Source organism: Danio rerio, chromosome 10, assembly GCF_049306965.1.
Source record: "Danio rerio strain Tuebingen ecotype United States chromosome 10, GRCz12tu, whole genome shotgun sequence".
Classification (NCBI taxonomy): domain Eukaryota; kingdom Metazoa; phylum Chordata; class Actinopteri; order Cypriniformes; family Danionidae; genus Danio; species Danio rerio.
In genome coordinates this window covers 4,900,999-4,923,182 of record NC_133185.1, presented here as the reverse complement: position 1 = coordinate 4,923,182, position 22,184 = coordinate 4,900,999, and the positions used below count along the sequence as shown (strand labels likewise).

At 37.2% G+C, this 22,184-nt stretch overlaps 1 protein-coding gene across 2 annotated transcripts; it reads right to left on the bottom strand.

Moving 5' to 3' along the window:
- Positions 1–4,324: 4,324 nt before the first annotated feature.
- ifi44d (interferon-induced protein 44d) lies at positions 4,325–9,997 on the bottom strand. 2 transcript variants are annotated; one of them, XR_012385994.1, is made up of 7 exons: positions 9,870–9,965; positions 9,639–9,672; positions 9,160–9,358; positions 8,898–9,044; positions 8,545–8,782; positions 7,762–8,141; positions 4,325–7,255 (listed from the first exon to the last, which is right to left on the bottom strand). XR_012385994.1 is itself a non-coding variant. In NM_001386619.1 (7 exons), the coding sequence occupies exons 1-7, from the start codon at positions 9,907–9,909 to the stop codon at positions 7,085–7,087; spliced, it is 864 nt and encodes a 287-aa protein (NP_001373548.1). In that variant the 5' UTR covers positions 9,910–9,997; the 3' UTR covers positions 6,296–7,084. The 2 variants fall into 2 exon arrangements, 1 of the variants encoding a protein (NP_001373548.1); NM_001386619.1 differs by having other exon boundaries at positions 6,296–7,255; positions 7,762–7,862; positions 8,611–8,782; positions 9,870–9,997.
- Between the last annotated feature and the right edge of the window lie 12,187 nt (positions 9,998–22,184).

The window sequence follows — 22,184 nt, the reverse complement described above, 5'->3', positions numbered from 1 at the left end:
TTGAAGTTTCTTAAAACAGTCCATGGAAGCGGCATTCCTGATGCTGATGGGTAGACGCTTAACCTAAAGCCTGGCGTTGAGTGATCAGCTTGACCCATGGCACATGCCTTGCGTGTAGCTGTGCATTTATACTTTTGCATGCTGTTTGTGTTGCTCTGCAATAACACTTCTGAAACGCTAGCTGGCAGTAGGTGCTTATGTTTATCTGTGTCAAGTTTCTTCACTGGGGTTTTGTTTTATTCTGAATGCTACCGTAATGTAAAAGTGGCTCAAACTCGCTCAATTTGAGGTGGGAATCGGCGGACGTGCAACAACTTTAATCATAAGGTAAACACAAAACAACAGTTTCCATGTAGAGCTGCTTCACGGGACTCCACACTTGTAAACACTCGCTGAATCGGGCTCTCGCAGCTCTCACCTCTGCACAGACTTGTCAGCTCTACCAATCACAGAGCTTGCATTCAAGCCTACCAATCATAGAGCATTTTTGAGAGTTGCACGTCAGCATCCCTGACAGCCACATCGAGGGCTATGCGTCCACGCATGGGCTGTGCCAGAGCATACTTGATGCTGAAGTGTAAAGTAGTTTTAACTGTAAATTATATTCAAAATAAGAGAGGATTAGTAATTGGATGACAGTGGTGTACAAGCCCATAAAGCGAACTCTAAGCCTAAACTTTAAATACACTGTAAACTTCTCTCTTAAATCCGATTGGCTGATTGGAATGTTGTTCAAGTCCAAGTACGCAAATTCATACAATAAAGGCACTCATGTAAAAGCTTGGTTTTCCTTCCAGGTCACTAAATACAAGCAATGCAGCCTGCTTCCATAAGTTCTTACTACAGACCTTCATCCACATGTTTCTGTTTTTAGAGGAATGCGTGGCAGTGTTAAGATGTTTGTGCAGCCACCAAAAAGCTCAGCTTCATGTGTATGTGTTCTCCTCAAACCTAGTACACAGTGTACACATTCACACTGTTAAAGTAACACTTATAAAAACAGCATGCTTAAGAAATAATGGGACTCATGTTGACAGGAATAAAAGGCAGACAGAGGTCAGGCTATTGTAAGCATTCCAACTGAAAGCACCAGCACATGTAAACACCATATTGAAATGTGTAACGTCTCATGTAAACGGTACAGTTGAAATGATTTTAATTGAAATGCTAAAGCAACTACAAAATGTGTACATGTACACATGGCTATACTGTTTTTTCCATCATCGCTGTAGGCTGCTAGACATCACAATGAACTCCTGGGAGCATCAGCCATCCTTCTGCCTCTTTAATATCAAGCACATGCAGGGGTGACAAAGTATTGAGTGGGTTTTGCCTTTAGTTTATGATCATCTGTTGGAAACCCTGCAGGTCTAGTAGCATGTTTACAATTGAACATCCAACCCAAGCTCATTCTGGAAACGTAGCTCCGCGGACGTTTCTGGAGACCGCGATTTACGTGGCCGGAGGTACGTACGGACGCGTTTAGTTTTTTTCAAGCGAACGCTGCGGGGCGGTGTGGTGCCGCTCCGCTCCTCCTCTTCGCGCTCGCTGGCCGACAGCTCGTCTCCAAGTGGAGGGCTTTCCCGATGCAACCAGTTTGTCCGCTTAGCTCACAGCGATGTATCGGCGGAGCGGAGGCCCCGGAGAAGGAGGAGGAGCCGGCCGCGGGGACGACGACCGGGATCGTGTCCGGGGAACAGCGGTTCCAGAAATCAGGTAAGATGAAAAACGGAATCCGAAAAATAAGGGCGAGAACGCGGCGGGATCCGAAAACACGGTCGAAATCGAAGACGAGGGCTTTTGCTTTTTTTTTTTTTTTTTCTGGACAGCTTTTGCAAACCGTCGCTCAGGTTTAGGGAAGGAGGAGGAGGAGAAAGAAGAGGAGGGCGGCCGGGTCGGCCGATCCTGCGGCTGGGTCGGTTGATCCGGCGGCTTTTCGCGTAAGAACGGCGTGGGCGCCTCTCGGGAGCGCGTGCCGTTCGCGCCCGCGCCGTTCTCATGCGAAAAGCCTCGAAAAAGCGTGCACAGCGGCCTCTCGCGGATCCGCGAAAACAAAAAACGCTTGAATACGTACCTCCCGAGACGTTCCCGAGAAGTTTACATGCACTGTATAAAAAGGCACCTAAACTTTTTTTTTTTTTGTCAATCAGTTGTTAATGTGACTAAACTTTTTCTCTTTTAGGTAAATTAGAATTATCAAATTCATTTCTGTTAAGCTTAATAGCAGAATAATGAGAGAGATATTATTTGAGAAATGTGACTTACCTTGAAGGTCAAGTTTACATACAATAAGATTATCATGCCTCTGAAAAAGCTCAGATGATGGTGTCAAGGTTTTGTAAGTTTCTGATTGGCTAATTGACAGCATTTGAGTTAATTGGAGGCACAACTGTAGAATAGTATTTAACACTATGTACAGTTGCCTTGAACCAGGGCCAAAGCATGCTTGTCCCCCCTCCCATTTCCTATGCTTACGTCATCGATTATGCACTGTTCAGTACAAAAGTGCTTTCACTCAGCACAGTGTAGATTTCTTTTGTTATATCGTTTTAGTCGTTTGATATGCAGAGACACGCAGTCAAAACATTTCGCCAAACAGATCAACCACTTTTGACGCTCATAAACAATCATAAAGCCCTGGTGCTACAGAAATTTGGAAATTTGTTGAAAGTGCAGCTTTCTTGCTGTGAGGGGTTTGCGTCTATAATAAACTACGGCAGTTTGCGTTCACGGAACCGTAATAATGATTGATAAACCCACATGAAACAGTTACTTAAAAGTCACGTCTCGCTTTCAGTTTCATGCTCAGGCGCATTTTGCACTCAAACACAAGCGTACCGCGCCAAAGCCCAAGTGAACTGCGCTCTGGCACACCTCTTCCAACCGGACCAGAGCCGGCCAAGTGTACCGTGCCTGAGCCTGATTCAGAGCACTCACAGATCTCAAATAGGATTGTGTGAGTACGCCCTTACACTAACTCTAAACCCAACCTGACTGTCCACTTAATCTAACGAGAATGAGTTTGCATGTAGATGCAATGTAACTTAAATTTAACAAAGAGACCATCAACCGAACCCAACCGCTCCCGCTTATATTCAGCATTTGTTGTCCGCTGCCTGACCTGCCCCGTTTTCTACCCTCCGCGCCCGTTCCCGCTAACGAGCGGGGGAGAACAACACCGAAAACCACCCAGCTATACAGAGTCCAGACAGCCTATAACAAGCTGTGTGACCCAAATCACATTTTTATTTTTGAAAACTTGCATCACAGAATCCGAAATTCCCCAAAGGATTGTTTTCAGGTAAATTTCAATGACATTAAATGCATTTTAAAACCTTTTAAAAGTTTTTAGTACAGTTTAAATAAGTGGTTCACAAAGTGGGGGTCTGGACAATGAAGGGGGGTCGCCTGGTGATTTCCAAAAATCTATTTATTTTTATTAAACCATAAGAATTACCATATTTTATCCATAACCCACTGAAGGGGAAAAAAATTAATAAATAAAATACTAATAAAATAAAATAGTAATAAAATAGTTACTATATACTATATACTTACTATAGTAACTTACTATAGTAACTAGTTCTATTGGATTGTAACCTCTGAGGTAAATACATATTATTAAAGACACAGAAATAGCATACGATTTAGCAGATTGATTTTTATAACACCAGGTTAAACTTTCTGGCTCATTTACAGCACTGATATACATTAAAAACTTAAACAAAGAATATCATGCAATGTTTCTGTATTTATAACCACCTCAGAGGATATTGGGGGTCGTGAATCACTTGCATTGTCATTTTGGGGGTTGCAGGCTGAAAAGTTTGCGAACCCCTGGTTTAAATCCTCCTTTTGTAGTAAACTTGCCTCATTCACATTGACAGGAAGACAATATTCATGTGTTATAATAGTGCTATACCTGTATGCAGGCTTGGATAGCTTTTGTAATATCTGAATAGAAAGAAGATAACTGCAATCTATTAAACGCAAGCTATTCTACATCTAAATATAGGCTGCAATGAAAGAAAAGATCCTGCCATATTTAACACAGTGAGACAGACTCCTACTTGCTTCGCTTTAATTAATTTGGCATATTTATCTAATGCACAAATGCTTCATTGATCATTGTTTAAAAAAAGAAACATCACAACTTCAATTGTCCAAACTATTCCTATTATTCTGCATCAGAAGACAATATAGGCTTCTCTGCCAGCCCACAGACCACCTGCCACATGTCTTATGCAAGTTTAGAAGGAGTTTTAAACGTGTAATTGAGCTGGGGGAAGGAATTGTCTGGAAAAAAGAAAAACTGCTACTAGTACTGTGAGATGTATTTTATTTTCGTATCTCTGTTAGTAAGAATACTCCAAAGAGAAGCCACAAGCCAGTGCATATGCATTGTATGTATATGTGATGTGTATATATAGTCTCTATATGTGTATATATAGTCTCTCCACCAGTCAACCGGTGTGTGGTGTGCGGTCTGGCGCAAAATGGCTGCCGTCATCCAGGTGGATGCTGCACACTGTTGGTGGATGAGGAGATTCTCCTCCATTCCCCTCCATTGTGCGCTATATAAATGTAAGGAATTATTATTGTAAGTGCTGGTTCCCTTCCTAATACCCTAATTAGACAGATGGAGACTCCAGTTCAGACTGCATGATTTTAGCCCTGATTTTGACTCACTGAAAGGTTTTGAGAAATCACCCGCAAATGCCTGAAATCTCAGGCAAATCGGTGCTCGTTCACACGAGTAACAATCACACTATATGAGCTATCAAGGACACGATATGAGAGAATCGCCGATGAGTAGCAGACACCCATGAGATATTTGGCATGCTGAATATCTGGAGCTTTTGGCGATTCAATCATGCCGTGTGAAATGAGTTCTGATTAAAAATAACATCCGCGATCACCTACAGCCAATGAGAGGGCAGCATTCACTAGTATAGAGATCTGCGCGGGACTACATTTTGAATCCCGCTCCCGCCCGCACCCGCCAGGTTTTAGCCCGAACCCGACCGCTCCCCCTTATATTAAGAATTTGTTGTCCCGCTGCCCGACCCGCCCCGTTTTCTGGCCGCCGCGCCCGATCCTGCTAAAGAGCGGGGGAGAACAAAACCGAAAATCACCCAGCTATACAGTCCAGACAGCCAAGCTGTCTGTATAAACACACACACACAGCACCAAGCACACACACAGGCGTTTGCTGTTATATCAACTGAAAGGGTTGTAATACCATGTATCAAGTACCAATGTAATACCAAAAGGTTTTATATAAAGTTATATAAATACTGAGTCGCGCCAGCTCCGGGCCGCAGCGCACATTACTCTCGGGCCGATTCCGGCGTGGACGGCCGCCGCATCTGGCCCGATTGATTCCGATTGAGTCCGGCAGCCGGAGCCGGGCCGAGTGGTAAGTCTCCGGCAGGCGAGAATCTAGCCGGAACTGGCCCGAGTGTATTTTGCTATCTGGGAAAGCTCTCTCTCTCTCGCTCTCTCATTCGCATAGCAATATCCGCGATATTGCTAGACAGCCTGCTCCCGTCCCAAATCAAACCTGTTACCGACCGCTCTCGCGATTTATTCGGAAATTTGCAGACCTCTACACTAGTATAGGTACCTGCAGGCCAGCGGGAGGCTGGGGGAGAAGTTAAAAGTGCTCATTTTCAGTTTATTTGGACCCAAGAAATTGAGGAAAAACTAATGTAAATTTGGCAGGAGCACTGTGTCTGATTGACGTGTCATCTGATCAATATCACAATCAGGTCGAAAAGTAAAAAAGCAGTTGAGGAGAGATTATTAATTCTCTTCAAAAACCAGGTGAGCAACACACGTTTCTAAAGCTAAAGCCTTCTTTTTCCATTATGTAGTTAATAACGAAAGATATATTACATGACCTCGCGTTGTTTCCATGTCACTGCTTGCATTCGTTGTTTGGTTGTTGGCTGATTCTTCCTATTTTAAAGTCAAGCAGTGTGAACTCTCCTGCCGCCGATCAATCCTACAGTGTAAACACGGCACTGACAGAACGCTACCCAGATAGTCATGCAGTGTGAAAACATCTGTGACACGACTACTTTGAAATTCATGCAATCTAAACTCTGAAAATCAGCCTGAAAATCATGCAGTCTGGGGGGTTTGATTTACCATACTAAGTGTATTTCCATAAAACAAACCCCCACATATACATCTCACCTTATTATTGGGGTAACACTCCCTAACATCCTAATATGAAAACAATATGTTTCTGTTTTTAAAATTTATGTCAATTTTTCTGCAAGCCGGTCTCTTTTTTTTTTTTTTTTTGCACAACCTTTTCATGTTTAATTTTTGCTGAAAAAGTAGCTCTTATGCTGTGTTCACAACCGACGCGGAACGAGCAGATAAATCGTGATACCCACGCGTAAATGGCCGTGTGAACATTTGAGTTCACTTGCTTCATTCACGCCTCAAACCCCGATTCCTTCGCGTCAAATCCGCTTCATTTGCGCGTCAAATTCCCTTCAGAAGAGATGCGGATTAGCATGATGGGCAGGGCTTCTGTCTGCCCGGTGACTGTAGCTTTGTTGCTAAATGGCTAACATGGATTTTATTGAGAAAATAACTGTGTTTATGTGCTTTAAGAAGGCTGAAAAACAGCGTCGATAGGTTAAGGGTCGTGTCGGAGTCCACTAGATCCTTTCAGAAGTGCATCCAGATCTGTTAGTTCATAAACTCCTCCAGAAACTTAACCTGGATGATGAAGGCTTCAGCATTGCTTCTGACTGAGGCGAGCCCAGTTTGATGTGTCAGCTGAAGGATTTCCCCTGGGACACCAACAACAGATGCACGTCAGCACCTGTAGTTTATAACTATATAATAATAAATGATAAGGACAGAGAGCTTTAATAAGGGATAAGGGTGTTCAGCCTTTTTCTCTCATATGGTGGCATGAGGACAGTGTCTATTCCCGGATTTGCATTGACTAAACATGTAAATCACTCTCTTCTTCCGCGTCTGGTGTGAACACAGCATTAGGTATCTCTTGATATACACAAAAAAAATGGCTGCATTTACAGTAATGCCTTTACATTTTACTTTACTCTGAAGCTCTGTCTCTCAATCTGTCATTAGCAAGGTTTACAATTTGGTCAAATGCCTTCAGAATGAGAACATCAACATCATCATCCACGTCAATCTCCTCACAGTAGTTCTTGACTGGGAAGATGCAGTTCACTGGCACACCAATGGCTTCACTGCACATCTCCATCTAGAAAACACACAAACACACACAATGCACATTGACACGCACATCAGTGACACAAACATCAATAAAAGGTAAAAACAAAAATCTAAAATTTATTTAGTCTCTGTTCCTGCTGACACCATGTCCAGGACCAAACGCCGCTCAGAGTTTCACACCCCGTGTTTGCGTGTCTTTACTAGGTATACTTGAAACACCCAGGCAGGTGTGTTGAAGCAAGTTAGAGCTAGACCCTGCAGGGCATCGGACCTTCAGGAATGAGATTGATGACCCCAGGTGTAGATGTATGCATATATGCATGTACATGTATATCAGAGTATATATTTGTTGTTTATTTTGCTTTATATGTCTATACAATTTTTTTTGTTTATTTTGCGATGCTTGTTTGTTGTTTGTAAAGCACTGCAAGTTGCATGTATGTAGGAAAAGTGATGAAATAAAATATCAATATATTTTATTATTATTTAAAAACAACAAAACATTATTTTAGATTTCAGGGAGACTTGGTTCACCTTCTCTTTGATCTTCTTGCTGGTGTAGATCTTTCTTAGGTCTTCCTTCACTAGTGGACAGGCTTCATCCACTTTTGTCATAACGATCACTTGAGGAATCCCTACAAAAGGCATAGAGTAAGAGCATGGTCAGTGGTCTAAAGTCTCACTCTGCAATTTTACAGTGTGTGAAAAATACTACTAAAGTATATATATATACTTTAGTAGTATTTTTCACACACTGTAAAATTGCATATCAAGTTTAGTAACAAAATGGTTTAAGAAAAATTCAGTATTCTACAACAAATTTTAAAATAGCTGATGTCCAAAATACCGTAGTTGACTTTAAGAAAATAAAAAAAATAAAAATAAAAACACAACGCTGTTTTGAATGCTTAAGCCTAAGTTCAGATAATATAATAATAATTTTTTGCTATTTCTGTAGAGAATTTTGGTAAAAGTCTGCAGATTTCTGTGGAATTATTTTGGGAGCATCATAATTAAAACCTTAATAATATTTTTTTTTACTTTTATTTAATGTTTAAAATGCAAATCCAATTAGATTCACTTTATTTGGTAAATAAAGCAAGTGTGTCATAAAATATCTCTAGTAAAAGACAGAAAATAGTACTGTGCAAACTGCATTGTACATAAATCAGATGAACATTTTCACATTAGTCAATAATAGTACTGAAATAATAAAACCAACCTGAATAAATATAGATTTACACACATTTACTCAAGTAAATAAACAGAATTAATGATTGGCTTAAAAATATGCGGAAGATCTGAGGGTGGGCCTACCTATTTCTCAATATTATCAACATCACATTACAAGAAATCACCAAATCATATACAAGTAACTCTTACTGTCATGGCTGATGGCATGGCGGATTATCTTCAGCTTATCAATAAGTCCTTGATCTATGTATTGGACTGTTTTTGCATCCACGACATAAACCAGGCAGAAAGCTTGGTTTGAGAGTGACGGGTCATTGACGTAATCTTGATTCTTGTCACTGATTGACATCTCTGGGTTGAACTGAGATTTAAAATAAAAACAAAAGATGTGAATATTTCAGATATACTGTAGCAACAATTCTAATCATCTTGAATCAATACAAAAAATCTCTCTTAAATGAATGTGATTGAATTACTTTGTATTCATCCCTCACATATCCATATATGGTTTTTATGACATCCTCCGGCAGAGTCCCTGCCAGTATTTTAGCTTCTAAACCCATGATGTCACTCAAGTAAAAAGGTAAATCCCCTTTTACACCTCTGACTCGGTGTACTTTTAGCTGCAAAACAAAAAAGTAGGAAGCGGTTAATACAACAGCCTTTATATTATCTTAATGTGATTAACAATTTATTCTGTTTAGTTTTATTGTTTTTTTTTTTATAAAAAAAACTTACTTCTTTTGTAAAACTAGTGCCTCCACATGAGTCAACCAGTGCCGAACTTGTCATTCGTTCTTGGAATGTGTTATTGACAGAATTAATAAAGCTGGACTTCCCTGCACCGATTTGTCCAGCAACCAGGATATTGATGCACTTTACATCTGGATGACTCACAGAGAACTCCTCTAAACGCTTCTTCAGCTCATTTTTCTGTCTGTGCAATTACAAGAAACACAATTACTTGAAGGGCTCAAAAGGTTTGCAAATAACATATTATAGTAGCGTTTCTATTGATCAAGTTCATCTTCTAATCTGCAAATTTAAACTTCCTTCATGTGACCACACCCTGTTACATAATCATTAAACAGAAACTATGAATGTGCAAAAGATACAAATAACAGTTTCTAGATCAACATAGAAGCTTTTATTTGTGCTATTTATTATTATTTTTTTTGAAAGTATATATATACATACATACATAAAGATAAACTTACCTCCAGTCAAATTTTCTCCATGGCTTCTCCAGTTCTTAAAAGAAAATAAATAATTAAAATTAAATAATATATAAATAATAGAGAAACTGCTGAATTAAAAATGTAAATATAAAATAAATAAATACAAAATAAAAATACAACAAACTGATTTATTTCTGGTATGTATCTAGTGTATGCTCGGATAAAAATGAAATCAACATTGTATTATCACACATAAAATGTTCATCTCACCCAGGGATGGTGGTGCTGGTTCAGATGGTGCGTTTCCCATGGTATTTTGTCTTTTCCCAGCCGAAAAGGTGACTTGCAGTTTCTCAGACAGTCTGCAGCTCGGTCTGCACTGCAGTGCCTCTTTATATAACCTTTTTAGGTTTCACTTTCACTTTTGCAAACATTCAAATACATTTTGTAAGTATTGCCACTTTTTTCCTAATTAAATAGCAACAAACATGAATTTTTTTAATGCCTTTTTGATAAAAATGGTGAAAGAAAAAGAAAATAAATCTATAAAGAAACTGAATGATTTACTAGAAAATGCTGTGTTTATGGGAAATGGAAACTGAAAGTGATTTGAAAGTGCTTTGTCATTGCAGAGAATTAGGAACAATGCTTTCAGATTCAGTAGATACAGACAAAGCCAAATAGAATAACAATCTTTATATTTAAACCGTTTATATTTCAAACAGCTGTGAATGAATTTCTATATTACAATCTGTATATTTAATCAAATACCTAACAAAAACTTGACAATTATCCAACCTGAAAAAAACATCAGCTATGCAGTGCATTAGTAGACTGAACCCCATGCAGTACTTGAACCCCATGGATAGGCCAAGTAAAGTCCTACTGAAAACAGAGGAGTGCTGATATCTTACACATTCAACTCCTGACTGAGATGAATTTTAGGTTTGTAAAAATGGCACAAATACACACGTTCCCTCTCTGGAGTGTATTATTTTCTCAGTTTTCGACATACAAGGTAAAAAAAATATGGTTTATATAAAACATTTATACTCATTGTAAGCATTTAAGATTGAAAGGTGGGTTTTCTTCAAGGTCTGTGAGCTTTTTGTTTTTGTTAATTCCCAATTATCATTGCTGTTCATTTATTTAAAAAAATCAGTACTTATATTAAAGTAAATTAATAAATTCTCCAATCGAATCAAAAATCAAGGGTCAAATCAAGAACTGACATGGGTCAAAATAAGAGCTGGTAAATCAGAAAGAAACAGTATCAAAACCTCTGAATCATTTCTAATAAATTACTGTAAGAGTTGAAATATTGCAAATATTTTGATATCTTTGACAATTCAATACATGAGCTGAAAACAGAGACTGGTGACTCCACAACCCAGCAGGTGGGAATGCGGGAAAAACCAGTTTCTGCTGCATTTGCATCTGAGTCTGCTGAAGCTCGGCTTCATCCACCCCAACTCACGCATATGGTCATTTCAATGTTTGAATGTTCTAGATTAACCAAAGTGACTTTAACTATCATGTTTGATATCATTTGAAATGTCTCAGTGTGATTGGTACAATGGTCTCATTCTCTCAGAAACAGACATAATCAAAACAATAAATATATAACTTCAGGCATCTTTTGAACCACTGTGAAGGGTGTGACTTTTCCACAGGCAGCACTAAGTTTGAATGCCTTTTGTTATACACACACCCCTTTCCTTGAGGGAATTCTTGGATTATTTAAGGTAAGGTTTGAGAAAGGCTCAGGGCGATTCTGCTTACCCAGATCAGCCCGTGATGTGGAGCTTACGTTCCACGTTATGTATAATTTAAAGTCAGGTATGCATCTTTTAATCTTGGATTTATCTTTGATAATTTGATATTTTGTATTGATCGTTTATGAATTGACTGATTGAATTGGCATAATACATTTACCTGACTAATAAATTGTTATGTTTTGAATTATTCAAACAGAGTTCGTGTTATTATCTCTAGTAGACTGTGGTAATTTCATAACACCACAAGCCCCTGTACAGGTTAGTAGCGGACTAGAACATGGTAGACGGAGCATTGCGGCACGCTATACGATGTCTCTAGAGCTCCGACTAACACATTGGCATTAATTCATGTATACTTAGGCTGTAAAAGGATATCTAAGGGGATAGTCCTTCACCTGTTAAACTTATATTACTATTTAGATAGTATAGTGATTATTCAAAGTTACTAATAGTTTAAGTACGACTGGTCTGCTTAATTCTATAGTAATGATCACTATATGACTAAATAGCTCTGTTTGATTTAGGAGGTAGCAGATTTATGGGGACCGCATTAAAAATATCCTAATCTGGGTAAGTAGGGTTCTGCCAGTTTAGGATAGCGGTCAATCGCCACTGTTTAATGACCAAGACTGACATGCTTGTGCTTAAGAAATTGTATACTCGGCCGGTACAAGATTTAGGATGTTATAGAGATCCCAATGAACGAGAATTACATAAAATGATGAACCGAAGAGAATATTCAATCATAATCTAAATTAATGTGAACGCAAACAAAATAACCTTTTCAATGTTTTATAATTGGAGTCAGATAAAACGAGGATAAATATATTAATATTCTAAACCACCTCATACTAAAATGGATATGAGTTAAGTTTAATATAAATCAACATTGTGGACTGGAAAGGCTGAACATGCAGTGAACCTTCATCCACCATTGGATACCGTCATTGGACCAACTGGCTGGACCCTACAATTACATTCACCATTGTTTCATTACACACAGTAGGTAGTGATGTTGCCTCACGGCAATAAGGTCGCTGGTTCGATTCTCGGCTCAGTTGGCATTTCTGTGTGGAGTTTGCATGTTCTCCCTACGTTTACGTGGGTTTCCTCCGGGTGCTCCGGTTTCCCCCACAGTCCAAAGACATGCTGTACAGGTGAATTGGGTGGGGTAAATTGTCCGTAGTCTATGTGTGTGTGTGAATGAGTGTTTGTGGATGTTTCTCAGAGATGGGTTGTGGCTAGAAGGGCGTCCGCTGCGTAAAAAACGTGCTGGATAAGTTGGCGGTTCATTTCGCTGTGGCGACCCCGGATTAATAAAGGGACTAAGCCGACAAGAAAATGAATGAATGATGGTTTCATTCCAATGGAAGATGATCCAAATAAATGTGATGCAGTTAAACTAAATTCCAAATGTCAAATCAAAGAGATTGAATACATAGTTAATGCTGGATACTTTATACATTTTGTTCCATGTTGTCTGTAAATATACAATTTAATTGTAAACAATGTGTGAATAGGTCTTACGTAAACCTTGTAGAGGCCATCTATAAAAACATCTAACCAGTAAAGCAAGTAAATTCTAGACCAGGGGTGCTCAATCCTGTTCCTGGAGAGCCACCTTCCTGCAGATTTCAGTTGCTACCCATATCAAACACACCTGCCTGCAATTATCACGTGGTGTTCAGGTCCTAATTAATTGGTTCAGGTGTGTTTGATATGGGTAGCAACTGAAATCTGCAGGAAGGTGGCTCTCCAGGAACAGGACTGAGCACCCCTGTTCTAGACTATAAATTCTGTCTGTTGAATGACCAACAGAAAAATGTTAGTAGTGCATCAATTACACACTTCACCTTGAAGTGGGTGATTATATGCATTAGAAAAACATTTAAAAAAATGTATTAAAAAAGAAAAACAGTAACCTGCTTTAACATTTGGGATTAAGTGAACTCTTCTCTTTCACAAACGTAATTGTTATGCATGAACTGAAACTCTTCCTTTTTTTTTGTAATACCAAAACAATAAAACCCCAGACACATCTCTTTCATTATTCATTTTACTGGTACATCTTAGCCACATTACGGTTATAATCTGCAACTTACTCCACTCATCTGCATAAAAGCCCGCACTTGCAGAAGAGGAAATGAATCTAAACCCCACAGAGGTTTTAAAGAACCATATTAATCCTCATTATCTTGACGGTGCAGTACAACTACCTGCAGTGCACCCCGGGTTTAGAGAAGACCAGCGTTTTTCACAGTATTTTACAGTCCAAGTCCATTTGAAAAACGTTCAGTCTCAGCCAGGTAGTTCTCTGTATGAGTTCATTGTACATTCCAGTTGTAAAAGACTAGCTTATCAAAAAATATATTCATATTAACTGGCTTATTATTCTAACAGGTAGCCTAGCTGTGGAATGTATTATTATTATTATTAATATTGTTATTATATATATATATGTATATATATATATATATATATATATATATATATATATATATATATATATATATATATATATATATATATATATATATATATATGTGTGTGTGTGTGTGTATATATTTTTTAAATATATATATATATATATATATATATATATATATATATATATATATATATATATATATATCTATATATATATATATATATATATATATATATATATATATATATATATATAAATAAATATATATATATATATATATTTATATATATATATATATATATATAAATAAATATATATATATATTTATATATATATATATATATATATATTTATTTATATATATATATATATATATATATATATATATATATATATATATATATATATATATATATATATATATATATATATATTTATTTATATAAATATATATATATATTTATATATATATATCTTTTCAACTTGGAAATATAGCTACAACATGATTCAAGTAATTTTCTTTTCAATAAAAATGTAACCCTCTGAGGTCGCCAGGTATTGACAAGCATCTTTTTTTTTTTTATCAGTGCTAAAGATACTAAGACTTCTCTGTTGATTTTGGTCGCACAGATAAGTGTTATACACCATTTGAATATGTTAAGTGTCTACTTTTTTTGTGTATACTCACAATAACAACAAAAGTTTGTGCTTTTGCAAAATAAGGGGAATAAACAGTGTGCACTTTCTTTCTTTTGTCTCTCCACGAACTGCTTATAGAATTGTGTTACTAAAGTGAACTAAAACTTAACAAGACACACAGACCTGGGAGATATATTTATAGAAAGCTTGAAGTGTCTACTTTAAATGCAGTAAGTCATGTCGAAAACAAATATTGTTTGGTGAAGTAATCAGTGTGAGACCCACACTCTCTAACAACTTTGGTAAATGTATTTGCCAACTCAGGCTTATTCTGAAAACGCACCGCTATATACTTTTCTGGAGAGCACCAAATAACTCGTAGGAGATAAATTTTTTACATGTTTTTGGTTTTGTGTTGGTTCAGATTGAAAGAGCTCCATTTAAATTATTATTCAATTCACTTTGAGCTAATTCGCAACATTCTTCAATATATATATATATATATATATATATATATATATATATATATATATATATATATATATATATATGTATATATATATATATATATATATATATATATATGTATATATATATATATATATATATATATATATATATATATATATATATATATATATATATATATATATATACATATATATATATATATATATATTTTTTTTTATGGCAAAATCAATTTATTATTAAATCACATAACCTTTATTTCAACATTTTATTTGATTATTTAATTTTTCAATTATCCAGTTTATAATTTATTGTAACCAAGCAAGATCCACAGATTCGGAAAGACTGCCAAAGCTTAAGTATTCAGTGAGCATTACAGAAAATCATGGCAACAATCTACAACAGGCCCCTGAATCACAAGGACGACACATTTATGAGCCGCATCAACACCTGAAAGATTACATTGACCACACTACAGCGGGATGAAGGAAGCAAATCTTTATCTGCCCTGACTTTATCTCCAGCATCGCTAAGAGAAGGACATGTTTACAGCCATAAAGGATGGTTTGTGTTGCGTGAGAGGGATGGACTGTACGTTTCTCTCAGTTTCCCGCCTCATCTTCTGTTAGATCTTGATTATGAGAATCCTCAGTCGAATGCCCTCAAGAAGCACAATGCTGGTTCAGTGAAGGTTTCTTATGAGAAGCTGACAGGAATGTGCTGTTTATAAAGGCCACTGATGTACAAATAACAATAGATAGACTGTAAACAGAACATATTTCAATTTGTCAATTGTATATATTTCATTGTACTCTATACACACTCTTGAAAGAAACGGTTCTATATAGAACCAAAAATGGTTCTATCAAGCGCTTCATATATGGAACCCCAAAAAGGTTCTAAATAGAACCAATTTAAGGGTTCATTAAATAAAACCCCAAATGGTTCTTCGAATTCAAGTTAGATGGTTCTATTTAGAACCATTTAAGGGTTCTTTATTTAGGTAGCAGTGCAGCACTCGTGCCCGCACCGAGTCTGTGTACGCGCGGCAGGCCAGAGTCACGGTGGCAGGCTAGATTGAACATCAGGCCACTGGGAAAGTTCTCCCTATGGCCAGTCCATCCCTGGATATTATTAAAACCTTTTAAAGCCAAATTTTAATAATCCATAGATGAAAGATCAGGTGTTATTTATAAAGGACACAAAAATGCAGGCTAAATGTATTTGAAATATTAAACCTTTAAGTGTATATATATATATATATATTGTGTGAATGATGACGCTGTGGTGGATTTCTCCTTTCGAAAAATTAACCGTCACTCTCGGGGCTCTTCACCACCTGTCCACGACGATGATAATTAGTTTTAAATAAATTATTAAATTATAAAAACATGGTACTGCACAGTCTATATAAATAAACTGGTTATTTTATTTATTTCACAAAATAATTTGTTAAAAATGTTAAATATTAAGTATATATAAAATATAAGTTATATGCTAATGTGCAAACCTAAATGAAAAAAATCCCACCATACTGTACACTGATAACGTTTTTGACCACAGCATTAATTTTATTAGGTTTTGACTCAAAAAGCTTTGTATATCTGTGTTATAGCTTATAAATATTTTATAATCTTTACTAGATAATTATGTTATGAATCAAAAACTATAGAACCATTTTAATCAAAAAGGTTCTTTGCACTCAAAGGGTTCTAAATGGAACCATTTTTTGGGTAAAAGGTTCTACTGGCCAAGTATAGAACCCCAAGGTTCTATATAGAACCTCTGGGAACCTTTTTTTTTTTTTTTTTTAGAGTGTAAGTGTTTCTCAACCATATTTCTGGAGGACCACTAACGCTGCATGTTTTAGATGTCTCCTTTGTCTGTCACACCCATTTCAGGTCTTTTAGTTTCTGCTAATGAGCTGATGATCTGAATCAGGTGTGTTTGGTTTAGTGGACATGCAACATCGCCTACTACTTAGTAGGTACTGATTTTGAATTTAAACGTACTACTCGACTGTTAGAAAAGTGTGTTCTATTCAGTACGAATGGAACTCAGAAGTACTACATCCACCATTTTGTCATGATCATGTGATCTACCCATGTCAGTTGGGTCACTTTACTCCCATTCATGAATTCTCTCATGGGACATCATAGGATGGCGCAGTGTGCATCAGATGCACATTTCAGAAAATTGCTGGAAGTAGTAGGTCATCCAGGTACTTCTCGCATACTGTTTTTCGAATTCTATGAATTCTGACATACTACTCGGCTCGCATATAACGTACTAAAGTATGGAAGTATGCGATTTGGGATGCATGGTGGTCCTCCAGGAATGTGGTTGAGAAACACTGCTCTACATGTCCAGTAGTAACTTCATGTAACAGTAAAGTATGATTTACAAGCTCTGGGTGTAATAGTGTTTTGCTGTTCTGCCTCCATTGTTTGGAAATGCAGAAAACATTGCAATATCTCAGTTTGGACTGGACCATCAACTTTGTAACCTTGCATATTTATATATACACACAGCAACATCACACAAAACTGTTCAAAAAGTAACTGTAATGAAGTTTACGGCCACCTGGCCGTCGGGAAGGAGGCGGAGAAACGACAATTTTTTAATACGTTTTTAATGAATAAATAAAACAAACAGCCGTCAAACTGAAAGCAAAAGTAAAACAATATGCCCGGGCCGGGTCCTCTCACGTCCTCCTCTGCCATTGTTTCCCCTTTTATAATCCAGAGCTCCTTCTGTGGAATTTGAGGCCGGTGTGTGCCACAGGTTTTTCTCATCTGCAGCTGGGCTCATTTCGTTCCCATGGCTATCGGCCCCGCGTCCTCGCCACAGTCACAAATATACATAATCAGCCCAATTTTACAAGGAAACACAACTATTTTACACAGCCAAGGCTCACTCTGAAAAAATTCTGGAGTGCACCAAATATGTCCCAGGAGGTTTTTTTTTTGTTTTTTTTGCTATTTTTGTTTTTGCAAATCTACCAGAGGCTGCTGTTTACGCTTTTTCAGTTCTCAAATTTCTCTCACGAGTGTCATTCGCACCTGCTCTTCTTGAATAAAACCACCAGGGGCCGCTGTTGACTGACTGACTTATCAACCGACTGATTCCCACACCCACCCCCTTGCCTAAACCCAACCAATAGTGTCTTAAAAAGCAACAATTTACCAGCAAATACCCACCCAGATCCCTAAACCCAACCAATAGTGTCTTAAAAAGTAACAATTTACCAGCAAATACCCACCCATATCCCTAAACCCAACCAATAGTGTCTTAAAAAGTAACAATTTACCAGCAAATACCCACCCATATCCCTAAACCCAACCAATAGTGTCTTAAAAAGTAACAATTTACCAGCAAATACCCACCCATATCCCTAAACCCAACCAATAGTGTCTTAAAAAGTAACAATTTACCAGCAAATACCCACCCATATCCCTAAACCCAACCCGACAGTGTTTTGAAAAGCAAGCTCCCTTATTATTATCCACATTTTCAGACTTTACCACATTCTGTTATTACCTTTTTTATTAAAAATTTTGGCTTTGTCTTACCTGCTTTCTGGAACCGTTCTGCATCGGACTCGAACCCCATCTTCGCGGTCAACTTTCTGCGTCTCAAGTCTATTGACGTACACTGCGAGCCACTGGACAAATTGGTAACAGTGGGAAATCTGTCCATATGGAGGTAAGCGTTCAGCTGCTAGCACTAAAAGTAACAGCATCATACCACCCTGTAGCATTCGTTTTAAAGACAAAATGCAGCCATAAGTACTTCTGGCTACATAATTCGCAATCTCCAGAAATGTATATAGGGCTACATTAGAATGAGCCAATGTTGATTTTACATCTTGTCAGAAAAGTGCCTAATTCATCCATGCTAACGCAATTTATTCATACACCTATACTCCATCCATAACCCTAGCATCATTAGGGGATTAGCAAATCATACTAAAAATCTACCGGAGGTTGTACAAATTAATGATCAGCCACTAAATCAAAAAGTTACAAATTTCTATAAGATTGTTTTGGCATAATTGACATTTCCTTTACCCCAGTGGTTCTCAAACTGTGGTACGTGTACCACTAGTGGTACGCAGGCTTCCTTCTTGTGGTACGCGGAGGAATGAAATATGTCATGTACATGCTACACACATTTTAAAATTTACCGAAATTATGTATATAATATGCCATATATGACACATAGCCTATATTTCTGAGGTAATCTGCCACGTTTTTTTTAACCGTGCAGAGTTGTAGCTGCTTTAATGGGCCTACTACGCTACTGTATTTCAATACTGCTCATTTTGGTGGTACTTGGAGAGACAAATTGTTTCTGAGGTGGTACATGATAAAAAAGGTTTGAGAACCACTCCTTTACCTATTATTTTTTTGCTGGTGAGACTACATATTTATACTCATCTCTGGCCTTTAAAGTCAACCAGTCTGATCACCATAAGCTCCAATAAAAAATCAAGCTTTGTTTGTCAAAAAGATGGTTTGGATGCAGGCGAACTACTTTAATTCATTTTGCATTAGCTTCCCTTGTGGCTTCTCTTCTTCTTTTGGTGCTCAAAATTCACCCTTTTCCCTATACAGCTGTCGTTCTGTTTGCTTCACATACTTCTAAGACACACTATTTCCAAGCCCTGCTTGAATAAACAATAATTAACATTTATGGAAATCAGAGAAATTGACTGGTGTGTAACTTATTATGCAAACAAGGGGAGTAACCTTGTAGCTTTGACGTCCAAGGTTATGCAAACTGGTGGTTTTACATGTAACAGACTTACAGCGGGTCTACTGAAAGCATCAGTGTTGTTGATTGATATTGATATAGTCCGTATGGTACAGGGTGTCCTTTTTGGATGTTTCAAATGTGCTTTTATGACCATGATTCATGTGTTTTCCCACTGCTTTCTATTTGTGTTGTTCATTGTTGTTGGGCTACAAAACCTAAAAATTAACTTTCATTGTGTCGTGGTGGTATTATGGCTCATGGCAGCTCTGTGTGACCTCAATAAAACAAAGATCCTGAATGCGTGAGCAGAATTTCCTCCACGCTACCAGTGCCAACAGATGTTTGATATACTGGAATCCATTTTTCAAATTAAAAGCTCTCCTCATTCCATAATTAGCTGAAAGAGCATGGCAGGTCAATATCACGCTAGCCGAGTGAGAGTGCATCTCATTTGCCTGACCAGTTATGTAGGTTTTTGGCAAGCATGCTAAATTTAGCTTTGCTGGACAGAATATGTTTTCTTATATTTCTCACTGGCCACTTTATTAGGTACACCTTACCAGGTTGGACCCTCTATTGCCTTCAGAACTCCCTTAATCCTTTGTGATATGGATTAAACAAGGCACTGGAAATATTCCTCCGAGATTTTGGTCTATATTGACATGATAGCCTCATTCAAGTACAGTGATCTCCATCTCATGTTCAAGAAATCAGTCTGAGATTATTCGTACCTTGACATGACGTGTTATCCTGCAGGAAGTAGCCATCAGAAGTTGGGTACACTGTAGTAATAGAGGGATGGACAAGGGCTGCAACAGTACTCAGGTAGGCTGTGGTGTTGACATGATGCTCAATTGGTACTAATGGGTCCAAAGTGTGCCAAGAAAATATCCCCCACACCATTACACCACCAGCCTGAACAGTTGATAAAAGAAAGAATGGATCCATGCTTTCATGCTGTTGACGCCAAATTCTGACCCGACCATCTGAATGTTGCAGCAGAAATCGAGACTCATCAGACCAGGCAGCGTTTTTCCAATCTTCTACTGTCCAATTTTGGTGAGCCTGTGCAAATTGAGGCCTCAGTTTCCAGTTCTTAGCTGACAGCACTGGCAGCCAGTATGTTTTATTATTTTTTTGCTGCTGTAGCCCATCTGCCTCAGGGTTCGACATGTTGTGCATTCAGAGATGTTCTTCTGCATACCTCGGTTCTAACAAGTGGTTATTTGAGTTACTGTTGCAGTTTGACCATTCTCCTCTGACCTCGGGCATCAAAAAGGCTTTGCACCCACAGAACTGCTGCTCAATAGACATTTTCTCTTTTTTTTTAGCTCATTCTCTGTAAACCCTAGAGATGGTTGTGTGTGAAAATCCCAGTTGATCAGCAGTTTCTGAAATACTCAGACCAGCCCGTCTGACACCAACAACGTGCAATGTTTAAAGTCACGCAAATAACCTTTCTTGCCCATTCTGATGCTCGGTTTGAACGGCAGAGGATCGTCTTGACCATGTCTACATGCCTAAATGTAATGAGTTACTGATTAAAAATTAGCTGGTGTACCAATATATATATATATATATATATATATATATATATATATATATATATATATATATATATATATATAAATATAAATATATAAATATATATATATATATATATATATATATATATATAAATATATGTATATATATATATATATATATATATATATAAATATATGTATATATATATATATTTATATGTATATGTATATATATGTATGTATATATATGTATATATATATAATAATAACATATAATATAATAATAATATAATAATAATATATATAATAATAATATATATATATATATATATATATATATATATATATATATATATATATATATATATATATATATATATATATATATATATATATATATATATATAAGCAAGTGAGCTGCATTCCAGGTCAGTTCAGCTCTATGACGTATAGTGTCTCCGACATCCCCTGTAGTCTCATTTACCAACTTGATAGCAACTATCTTTTTAAAGAAGCATAACAAATTTAAAAAATCAAGAGTGTGAAGAAACTGATTTTGTGGAATGTAGCCACAAACCTTATTTAAGCGATTCAATCGAAATACCATAAAAAAACATTGTCAACTCAAGTCTTACCACATTCTCACTCTGTTATTTACTTGTTTATTTTTAGTTTTTTTTTACCTGCTTTATGGAACAGTTCTTCACCGGACCGGACAGTTCTTCTGCCAACGTATGCAGCAAGCCACTTGGTAAACTGGTAACAGCAGTAAAGCTGTCCCCACAGAGCTAAGAGCTCAGCTGGTAGCGCAAAAACAAACAGAAACCATCAGCGGCGTCATACTGCCCAGTTGTGTTTGTTTTAAAGCAGAAATGCAACCATAAGTAGCTCTGGCTACATATTACGCGCTCTCCAGAAATATATACGGGGCTATGTTTTTACAATGAGCCTGTGTTTATTATGAAGCTGCACTGTAAACTCATCTCTG